General features: G+C 45.7%; 1 protein-coding gene across 1 annotated transcript; it reads right to left on the bottom strand.

Annotated features, from left to right (window-relative positions):
* Positions 1-7,531: 7,531 nt before the first annotated feature.
* Positions 7,532-10,695, bottom strand: LOC120034728 (zinc finger protein 205-like). The gene is made up of 2 exons (XM_038981331.1): positions 10,690-10,695; positions 7,532-8,458 (listed from the first exon to the last, which is right to left on the bottom strand). The coding sequence occupies exons 1-2, from the start codon at positions 10,693-10,695 to the stop codon at positions 7,532-7,534; spliced, it is 933 nt and encodes a 310-aa protein (XP_038837259.1).
* Between the last annotated feature and the right edge of the window lie 1,353 nt (positions 10,696-12,048).

Raw genomic sequence — 12,048 nt, 5'->3', positions numbered from 1 at the left:
ACATATGAGTGCTGCCAGTATTGCTGCAGAGGTTGAAGGGGTGGGGGGGTCAGCCTGTCAGTGCTCAAACCATACGCCGTACACTGCATCAAATTGGTCTGCATGGCTGTCGTCCCAGAAGGAAGCCTCTTCTAAAGATGATGCACAAGAAAGCCCGCAAACAGTTTGCTGAAGACAAGCAGACTAAGGACATGGATTACTGGAACCATGTCCTGTGGTCTGATGAGACCAAGATAAACTTATTTGGTTCAGATGGTGTCAAGCGTGTGTGGCGGCAACCAGGTGAGGAGTACAAAGACAAGTGTGTCTTGCCTACAGTCAAGCATGGTGGTGGGAGTGTCATGGTCTGGGTTGCATGAGTGCTGCCGGCACTGGGGAGCTACAGTTCATTGAGGGAACCATGAATGCCAACATGTACAGTGACATACTGAAGCAGAGCATGATCCCCTCCCTTCGGAGACTGGGCCGCAGGGCAGTATTCCAACATGATAACGACCCCAAACACACCTCCAAGACGACCACTGCCTTGCTAAAGAAGCTGAGGGTAAAGGTGATGGACTGGCCAAGCATGTCTCCAGACCTAAACCCTATTGAGCATCTGTGGGGCATCCTCAAACAGAAGGTGGAGGAGTGTAAGGTCTCTAACATCCACCAGCTCCGTGATGTCGTCATGGAGGAGTGGAAGAGGACTCCAGTGGCAACCTGTGAAGCTCTGGTGAACTCCATGCCTAAGAGGGTTAAGGCAGTGCTGGAAAATGATGGTGGCCACACAAAATATTGACAGACACTTTGGACATTTTCACCTAGGTTTGTACTCACTTTTGTTGCCAGCGGTTTAGACATTAATGGCTGTGTGTTGAGTTATTTTGAGGGGACAGCAAATTTACACTGTTATACAAGCTGTACACTCACTACTTTACATTGTTAGCAAAGTGTCATTTCTTCAGTGTTGTCACATGAAAAGATATACTCAAATATTTACAAAAATGTGAGGGGTGTACTCACTTTTGTGATATACTGTATGTGTATGTGCTTTTAAAACTCTGATCTCTTCTCACAATCTATGTGTCTCACAATTGATGTGTATGTCACTACTCCCTATGTGTGTGCTCCCACTCTATGCTCACAATCTATGTGTATCTCTTAACCTATGTGTGCATTTCCTTTCTTGAAACTTTATCTATAGAGGTGTCTTTCGATCGGACATTAGGTCTCACACGTCTACAACTATAAGCTATTTTCCAGGGGTCGTAAGGCCCTAGTTAGCAGCCTATTTTTCTCTTGTTCCTTGTGACTTTTGACTCGTTAATATCTCGTATCTCACCCCGCTATATTAGGCTTCACTTTTCCTTTCTTCCTTTTTGGACTTTATTTCAGTATTGTCTTTTGAATCGGATCTATGGTTAATTCACTCTTGTTAATTGACCACTTGAGTTATTTTGTTCGCATAGAATTACCGTCCTATCTCTATTTCATATCCTCTCCTCTCCTCAATTTAGGACTTTATTTAGCTATGTCTTTTGAATCGGATCTATGGGTAATTTACCACATGTTAATTAACCATTTAAGTTATCCTATTTGCACAAAATCACCGTCCTCTCACAGCACCTATTTTATATCCCTTGTTAATAACCTCTCTGCCTTTTCTCACAGACCTCAATTATTAAGCTAGTTTTATTTATGGTCGTGCACATGTACCTCAGGTCTTCGCGGACCTGATTGATTTCGTTAATACACAAAGTATTAAACCGTCACGGTGAATCTGTTTAGAATACCGTAAGTTCCTATCCTTGATTAATTCTATGTGTTTAGAATTTCAAGTCCAAGATGTCTTAAAATATTCCCCCAAATTCGTGAATAAAGATTTACTGACCTTGTCTTGTAGACTGGGAAAAGCAATGTCGGTAGGATTCCGTCACTGTCTCTGTCACCCTTATATATATACCGGCCTGTTATGGAACCCCACTGTCAGGGGACAGGTCTTTAATTTACGGGTCAAAGACCCGCCCGTGCACGGTTTTCGGCGTGTTACCTTCGGATGGCAGGGACAGGTATTGGAATCCGTCTCAAAGGACCAAATTGTTATGAGAATTTTGTTATCAATGTTCATAAACTTCAATTAATCTACCCAGTCTGCAACCCAGAGTTTGTAAGATTCTGGTTGAATGAAACAGATAAGAGTCCCAGCACAATAGTCAAAATGTTTATTCACGGGAACGTTCCAAATGCAAACCCAGTCTTTATAACACACACTGTAGCGCCACAACACAAACAAGTTAAAATCTTAAGCTACGCCTTGCTCAGACAGTCGGTGTTTTTCCATTACACAGATACATTGTTTAATCTGCAACATGTTTCATAATTTTCTGCAAGCCTAACAGTTTCTCCCCTCCACGGGTGGAGATAGAATGTCCTGTAAGGAACACAGAGGTACAGCTTGTCTGTCGATAGCTCCTCTTATCATTTGTTTCACACTTGCACCCTGCTTACATACTAAAAAGGAACAAAAGGTCCTTGTTCTAATTCTGACTAAAACTACACACATCATCAGATTATAGTTTTATGATTCTAATACATTTTATACAATTATATGGTTTCAGAGTGGAATTATTTAATCATTATCTTTAAACATATAAATTATTTTATCAATAGCCCAGGCTGTGGAAACGTACCGATCTACATGGGAGTTGCTAAAAGGGGACAAGGAGGACCGGAAGGACTCTGCCAAGAACGTTCCCCGATTAACCCCGACATGTCCGCCACCAAAACCAAAACATCCAAACCCGCTCCGGACGTGGGAGAAGTCATCCCCCACACAGCAGGGTCGGTGCTATAAATGCCCGTCTCCGGACCATTATGCCCCACAATGTCCCAGAAAGGACGAGGCCATGGCCACTGAGTCATCGCTGCCCGTCCCCACACAGCCCTGCCCGAGAGGGCAGGATCGCCCCTGTTGGTTAGCAGAAACAGCCCCAGCCCCAGAGATTCCAGTTCGAATAGAAGGATGAGACGTGGTAGCCATTCCCGACTCCGGAAGTATGGTTCCGTTAGTGGAGGAGCAGATGGTGACCACAGCAATACTGCTACCAGACAAAGTAGCCGTGTCCTGTATCCATGGAGACATCCACTATTATCCCATCGTGAGTCTGTCCATTCTCCCCCCGAATGGAAGGTGTACAGTCAGGGCCGGGAAAGTACCCCAGCTGAAGGTGCCATTATTGATCAGTAGAGACTGTCCCCTATACAAGGAGCTTCGGCAGACGACTTTACGCACCTTACAAAGGGGATCAGGTCTCTCTATCACATGCCAAAGTCCGGGCCACCGTAGGGGGGCAGGAAAGCAGAGAAAGAAAAATCCAAGTCCAAGCCCGAGGAAACGTAGCCTCGTCCTCTGGAGCAGAGGAAGACATACAAACCCAACGCCTCCAACAGCTATTCCAGGAAACCTCAGATGAAGACACCTGCGAAGTGTTATACATGACGGAGGAAGGAAGGAGCAACCAGAGGCTACGGGATATATTTGAAGCCCCGTCAGAGGAGGGAACCTGGAAGGGATTCTCCTGGGCACCCCCGACGGAGATGGGAAACAAATTCCACACCCCTTTACCGAGGTCGACCTGCCCCAAGAATTAAAGGGACAGTTCGGCACCGTTCAGCATAGAGACCCAGACCTACGGGATGCCATGAGGAAGGTGAAGGTGATCGATGGGAGAAATATCGACGGATCAAGTGAGAGCCCTCTCTTCCCTACTATGCAATCAGGCGGGGCCTCTTGTATTGGGTCGTGCAACGAAGGGGGGAAAACAGGAATTACTAATGGTGCCTAGACCATACAGGGATACTGTCCTACAGTTAGCCCATTCCCACGTCCTAGGAGGAAACCTGGCACGGGACAAAAACGATTGACAGAATCATGCAGAGGTTCTATTGGCCCCGTGTCACCCGAGATGTGGCCAGGTATTGTAGGACGTGTGATCAATGTCAGCGTATGGCCCCACGGCCACACCTGTGATTCCTCTTCCATTATAGAGACCCCCTTCGAACGCATAGCTATGAACCTCGTGGTACCTCTCCCGAAAATGCCAGAGGACACGAATACATCCTGGTTGTCGTAGATTATGCTACCAAATTCCCTGAGGCCATACCCCTTCGCAACATGTCGTCAAAGGGAATCGCCAAGGAATTGTTCATGCTGTTCTCCCAAGGGGGGCCTTCCCAAGACGATCCTAACCGACCAGGGAACCCCGTTCATGTCCCGGTTGATGAAGGACCTGTGTCGGTTATACCAGGTTCAACAGATACATACAAGCATATTCCACCCACAGACAGACGGTTAGTGCGAACGCCTGAACAAAACTATTAAAAGCATGTTGAGAAGAGTGGTGACCAGAGCGGGAAAAACTGGGACATGCTTCTGCTCCACTTAATGTTTGCCCTGCGAGAAGTACCCCAGGCGTCCACAGGGTTTCCCCCGTTCTAATTGCTGTACGGCAGACCATGTCGAGGGATCCTCGACTTAGCCAAAGAGACCTGGGAGGCCCAACCCTGCCCATTCCGGTCGACGATAGAACATGTTACCCCTGATGCGGGACCGCCTGTTGGCAGTCTGGCCCATGGTAAAGGAGCATATGGAGAAGGCTACGATAAGTCAGCGACACCCAGGGAGTTCACCGTGGGAGAGAAAGTTACGGATACTCGTGCCCACGGCCAAACACTGCTTGCTGACACAGTGGAGGGGGCCCTACGAGGTAACGGAAAGGATCTCACTGGTCAATTACCGCATCAAGCAACCTGACAGGAGGAAGAAGGTCCAACTCTATCATATCAACCTGCTGAACAAGTACCATGGAAGAGAGGGTGTGTCTTTGATGGCAGTGGAGGACAAGGAAAAAGAGGAGGCCCCACTACAGGTGCGCCATTGCCAAACTCTCCAGCCGGAGCAGTCGAGATGGCTAGACAAGCTGATTATGCAATTTGGCAGGGTATTCTCTCCCTTACCAGGGCAAACACCATATCCACACCGAACCCGGCAAGAAGGTGCATATCCGCCCTTACAGGAGGCACGCCGAGTCAACGCAAAGAACGAGGTAAGGGAGATGCTCAGGATGAGGGTGATCGAGCCATCTATGAGTGAGTGGTCCAGTAACATAGTCCTTGTCCCCAAACCCGATGGTAGTATGAGGCTCTGCAATGACATTAGCGGCGTAAACGCCATCTCTACGTTTGACGCGTGTCCCACGCCCTGCGTGGATGAACTCTTGGAGCGCTTGGGAAAGGCCAAGTTCATCACCACCCTGGAACTGACGAAGGGATATTGGCAAGTGCCTGTAGCTCCGGAGGACCGCCCAAAGACTGCCTTCGCCACACTGGAGGGGCATTTTCAGTATGTGAGGATGCCCTTTGGACTGCATGTGGCTGCGGCGACTTTCCAACGCCTCATGGATAACATTCTACGGCCCCATCAAGAGTACTCAGCGGCGTACATAGACGATGTGGTCATCCACAGTGAGGACTGGGATAACCAGCCCCTGCGACTGCGGTGCTCGTGAGCCTGGAGACTACAGGGCTGACAGCCTATCCAAAAAAATGCTGCCTGGGTCTGTCCGAAGCGGAATAGCTGGGATACACTGTGGGGAATGGAAAAATACGCCCACAAGACCAGGGCAATTCGGGACTGGCCTCGGCCCCAGACGAAGTGGGACGTCCGAGCCTTCTTGGGGATAACGGGATATTATCGCAGTTTCATCCCAGGATATGCAACCATTGCAACCCCCCTCATAAACCTCATTAAGAAAAACCTGCCAAACTGTGTAGCGTGGAAGGATGAGACGGAAGATGCCTTCCAGTTGCTAAAAGATAGCCTGTGCTCTGATACCGTCCTGCAGGCTACTGACTCTCCCAAGAGTTCACTGTGAAGATAGACGCTCAGGGTGAAGGCGAAGCAGAGAGGCCTATTCTCTTCATAAGTAGAAAGCTCTGTGATCGGGAATGGAGATATGCTACCGTAGAGAAAGAGGCCCTAGCCATTAAGTGGGCCCTCGAGTATCTCCGATACTACCTACTCGGGCGTAGGTTCACCCTCGTTACTGACCATGCTCCCCTCACGTGGATGGCCGGTAAGAGAAACAATAACAACAGAATAGCCAAATGGTTTCTTGCATTACAACCGTAATTATGTTATAGTTAAAAGTTGTGTTCCTTGTTCCTGTAAAGAAGAAGACTTCTGTTTTCCTTGTGAGATCATCCTTGATTGTGTGGGATTGTTTGAGAAGAAAGAAAGACATCAATAGAGAACTTTGTTCAATGTAAGAAAACCTGCTCCCGACTTGTTTATTCCACCTTTCCGCTTTAGAGCAGCCTCAAAGTACTTGGTCTGCTCACACCATAAACAAACATTGGTAGTGGAATGACCTTACTGAAGAGCTCAGTGCCTTTCAATGTGGCACTGTCACAGGATGCCACCTTTCCAACAAGTCAGTTTGTCAAATTTCTGCCCTGCTATAGCTGCCCCGGTCAACTGTAAATGCTGTTATTTTGAAGTGGAAACGTCTAGTAGGAACAATGGCTCAGCCGCGAAGTGGTAGGCCGCACAAGTTCACAGAACTGGACCGCTGAAGAGCGTAGCGTGTAAAAATCGTCAGTAGCAACACTCACTACCCAGTTCCAAGCTGCCTCTGGAAGCAACGTCAGCACAAGAACTGTTCGGGAGCTTCATGAAATGGGTGTCTATGGCCGAGCAGCCGAGCAGCCGCACACAAGCCTAAGATCACCAGGCGCAATGCCAAAGGATGGCTGGAATGGTGTAAAGCTGCCGCCATTAGACTCTGGAGCAGAGGAAACGTATTCTCTGGAGTGATGAATCACGCTTCACAATCTGGCAGTCCAACTTCACCATCTGGCAGTCCGACAGACAAATCTGGGTTTGGCAGATGCCACGAGAACACTACTTGCCCGAATCCATAGTGCCAACTGTAAAGTTCGGCTGTTTTTCATGGTTCGGGCTAGGCCCCTTAATTCCAGTGAAGGGAAATCTTAACGCTACAGCATGCAATGCCATTCTAGACGATTCTGTGCGTCCAAGTTTGTGGCAACAGTTTGGGGAAGGCCCTTTCCTGTTTCAGCATGACAACGCCCCTGTGCACAAAGCGAGGTCCATACACAAATGGTTTGTTGAGATCGGTGTGGAAGAACTTGACTGGCCTGCACAGAGCCCTGACCTCAACCTCATCTTACACCTTTGGGATGAATTGGAACGCCGACTGCGAGCCAGGCCTAATTGCCCAACATCAGTGCCCGATCTCACTAATTATTTTGTGGTTGAATGGAAGGAAGTCCCTGCAGCAATGTTCCAACATGGAGTGGAAAGCCTTCCCAGAAGAGTGGAGGCTGTTATAGCAGCAAAGGGGATATCAATATTAATGCCCATGATTTTGGAATGAGATGTTCGATGAGCAGGTGTCCACATACTTTTGGTCATGTCAGCTAAAGAATGGTTCCCAGATATCCCCTGTGTAAAACTCAAGCCACACTGCTACGATTTCTCTCCTTTGTGGACACTCCTATGTCTGGTAAGGTTAGTCAGGAAGGAGAAGCTCTTGTGACATAGTTTACACTTGAAGGGCCTCTCCTTGGTGTGAACGGTCTGGTGCTTCTTCACATAGGTCGCCTCAGTAAAGCGCTTCCCACACGTGGGGCAGGCGTACGGCTTGTCTGCGTCTGTCCTAAAGCTCAGCCTCCCAATGACACCAGAGGAGGTAGAAGCAGGAGCCACCGCTCTCAGGTGGTTAGTCTTTGAGCTCCCTCCTTGACCTCTTGTCATTGTTTGGGTGTTGTTGGGATTGTGTGCTGTGTTATAAGCAAGGTACATCTCGTGGTGAACGCCCATCCTTACCCTGTCTGTATTGGTGGGGTAACCATGAGGTAACTGAGGAAGGCTAGACCCAGGTCCAGGACTTCTATGAACCCAGTCACCAGGCATTAGACGAGACCCTGAAGAAGACAGACTTCCTGAAAGACAACCACCAGGGGGGTCGCCCACCACCCTCTGTGAAGGCTGAAGCCCAGGGTGACCTGCTTTGTTCATCATGGATACTGTGGTGTTTGTATCATAGGAACAGGAGGGTATGTCTCTATCAGCCCCAGGTCCTGCTTCATCCCTGAACTGAGACTGTGAAGAGAAGGGTCTGGGCTGCAGACTGGATCCCTGATTGGAGCCTCTGTCTCTCTGATGACCACCAGGACTGAGGGTGTTCAGTCCCCCTGTCCACTGGTTGTGTTCTGTGTAGTGGTGGAGTCTCTTTCCTTCATGGGTGGGTCCTGGTTCCGACTTGGGAAGGAAGCGTGACAGCTCCTGATCCACTGTCCTGATCTGAGGCCAGGGTTTGTGTCCAGCCGCCTCAGAGGTCCAGTCTCTCCCGCCAGCAACACCTGATATCTGCAGGTCTTCATGGACTGCAGACTGCAAACACAAATTGTACAGAAGAGCATATTTAGGTTTATATAAGAAACAATTTGCTGTACACCCGTGCTCAACTCAAATGTCATGTTTAGCAACAGAGGCCAGAACAAATAGATGCGTTTCGCCGGCAGCCTTCATCAGCGGCACCCGCAGAACTTTTGTCACTATGAACATTTGAGCTGAGCACACCCATTTCTCTTTCTATGATTAGAAAACATTAACCATCAGAACAAGCTCCCCAAGGAGCGAAAAGATGCAGAAACGAATCTATGGACATTTGATTTGGAATGTACTACAGCCCATCAACAAGAAATTATCAATGCTAGAAGTTGTGTGCAAATGGACAGTGTTTCCTCCGACACATTGGTGCGGCTGGCTTCCGGGTTAAGTGAGCAGTGTGTCAAGAAACAGTTCGGCTTGGCAGGGTTGTGTTTCGGTGGACGCATGGCTCTCGACCTTCGCCTCTTCCGAGTCTGTAGGAGAGTTGCAGCGATGGGACAAGACTAACTACCAATTGGATATCACGAAATTGGGGAGAATAAGCGGTAAATGTACAATAACAAAAATGTGTGCACAAATATCTCAGTGACCTAGCAACCAGTCTGGAATTCAGCCAGCTCCAAATAAAATACCTGATCAAAGACAAGCTACAGCTCAAAGGTAATGTCAAAACATTCACAACTACTGTTAATTCATTATCAAGTGACAAAATGCTCAAATAAATATTATTTCTCTAGAGTTTAAGACTGGGGGGTTATTATTGTTCTAAGATGGTCATACCGTGGATTATTTAGCTATTTGATTTTGAAATTGTAGGTCTAAAAATAGATATACAGTACCAGTCAAGTTTGGACACACCTATTCATTCAAAGGTTTTTATTAAATTTTCTACATTGTAAAATAATAGTGAAGACAGCAAAACTATGAAATAACACATATGGAATCATGTAGTAACGAAAAAAGTGTTAAACAAATCTAAAAAAAATATATATTTGAGATTCTTCAAAGTAGCCACCCTTTGCCTTGTATCGCTGCAGAATGCTGTGGTAGCCATGCTTGTTAAGACTGCCTTGAATTCTAAACAAATCACAGACAGTGTCACCAGCAAAGCACCCCCACACCTCCACCGTTTCACGGTGGGAACCACACATGCGGAGATCATCCGTTCACCTACTCTGCGTCTCACAAAGACACAGCAGTTGGAACCAAAAATCTCTAATTTGGACTCATCAGACCAAAGGACAGATTTCCACCGGTCTAATTTCCATTGATCGTGTTTCTTGGCCCAAGCAAGTCTCTTCTTCTTATTGGTGTCCTTTAGTAGTGGTTTCTTTGCAGCAATTTGACCATGAAGGCCTGATTCATGCAGTCTCCTCTGAACAGTTGATGTTGAGATGTGACTGTTACTTGAACTCTGTAAAGCATTTATTTGGGCTGCAATTTCTGAGGCTGGTAACTCTAATGAACTTATCCTCTTCCAGCAGAGAACTCTGGGTCTTCCATTACTGTGGCGGTCCTCATGAATCAATTTCATCATATAGCTTGATGGTTTTTGCGACTGCACTTGAAGAAACTTTCAAAGTTCTTAATTCTCCAGATTGACTGACCTTCATGTCCTAAAGTAATGATGGACTGTCGTTTCTCTTTGCTTATTTGAGCTGTTCTTGCCATAATATGGACTTGGTATTTTACCAAATAGGGCTAACTTCTGTATACCACCCCTACCTTGTCACAACACAACTGATTGGCTCAAACGCATTAAGAAGGAAATTAATTCCACAAATTAACTTTTAACAAGGCACACCTGTTAATTGAAATGCATTCCAGGTGACTACCTCATGAAGCTGGTTGAGAGAATGCCAAGAGTGTGCAAAGCTGTCATCAAGGCAAAGGGTGGCTACTTTGAAGAATCTCAAATATAAAATATATTTAGATTTGTTAAACACTTTTTTCGTTACTACATGATTCCATATGTGTTATTTCATAGTTTTGATGTCTTCACTATTATTCTACAATGTAGAAAATTTGATCAAATATAGACTTTGGCCTTTAGTACCAAATCCCATGAAAACGCATTGAATAACACATTCATAAATGGACAAAATAAATAAAAAGGAATAAGGTTTTGAAGTGTCTGTCCTAAATCTAGGAGATATAAGAAAGCTCAGGAAATATTTGTGCTTTTCTTTTACACATATTTAACCCCTTTTTTGTGGTAGACACAAAACTACCTCCATACTTCCGTTAATTTTTAAAAACTGGTTCCAGTTACATTCAGACGAGTCCAGTGACACTTGTGGGGATCGTAGAGCAAAACGGATCGTTTTCGTGATAGTCTCATCTTTCCATATTCGCTTTGTAGGCCAAACCGTTCAGACGCTACAGCCGTTTTCATGAGAAGACCAATTTTCGGGATGTCTCATGGTCTGACAAACACCGCTGTAGCTTGGCCACCTTCCACCGCAGATACGGATGTGATGGATTGAGACGCAGCCTATGCCACAAAACAGATATCTCTAGCTTAAACTGAAAGATTTTGATGGGATTTTTAAGTGTTACTTATTGGTGTATCAATAGACTCTAGGGGGATTTATTAGACCTACAGTCCCATTCGATGAGAGAGAATCTGGTTTTCACAGGTTTTTCTGAGAATAATGATGGAAATTCTTAGGAAAATATGTTATACAAACAAAACTATATATCCTAGCAGATGAGGTATTGAAAATTGCCCCATCGTGGCCAAATTCGGTCATTGGAGAAAAAGAAAAAGTACCAGTTAAATCCAAGGGTAGACTATTACAAAGTACAAACTTTGGACTTAATGACCAGTTTCCTAAAGAAAGAAATAACAGGTGGAAAATATCCTACCCAATGCTTAAATATGCACTATGAAGCACTGGTTGCTAAAATTCTAATAGTTTGCCTAATTTCAGTTTGTGACAAAACAAGAAATCAGTGTAGAGAATCATTGTACTATCTAAACCAATGTGAAATATCTTTTCAACTGTCTGAAGCTGTTGCACAAAACCGAAAGTAAAAGATGCAAAAACTAAACTTAAGAAATTCGCACATAGAACATATCTACCGCTTCTTAGACTTGCTTTCAATGAGATTGACAGATCTATAACGCACATTTCTATATGAATTTGATTGGGTCGCCCAAAATATTACATATTGCAGCTTTAAGGAAGATAGACTTGGCTTGGTGCTTATATTGTTGTTGACAAGCTCTATATTAACAGCATGCTATACTGAGATGAAAAGGATACACCTTAGCTTTCTATGTGAATTTGGTCGGGTCACCCAAAAAGTTACATATTGCAGCTTAACAGAAATACAAATAGCATCCTGTGAGGGGTTGATCGCTGACTAGTAATAGCAATTAACTCATTCCAAACGGGTAAATCTCCTGGCTTTGACGGTATACCAATTGAGGTGTACAGGGTATTTTTACAGAAAACTAAGAACCTTTGCTCACCTGCTTACATTTTTCATTTGAACAGGGGGAATGATCAACATCCCAAAGAGAGGGACTGATTACATTACTATTGAAGCAGGAAGCAAATGGCCATTATATAAGCCCTGTGCAG

This window comes from Salvelinus namaycush, chromosome 42 (genome assembly GCF_016432855.1).
Source record: "Salvelinus namaycush isolate Seneca chromosome 42, SaNama_1.0, whole genome shotgun sequence".
Taxonomy (NCBI): domain Eukaryota; kingdom Metazoa; phylum Chordata; class Actinopteri; order Salmoniformes; family Salmonidae; genus Salvelinus; species Salvelinus namaycush.
Note: the sequence above shows the minus strand (reverse complement) of the source record. Positions and strands in the feature narration are given on the sequence as shown.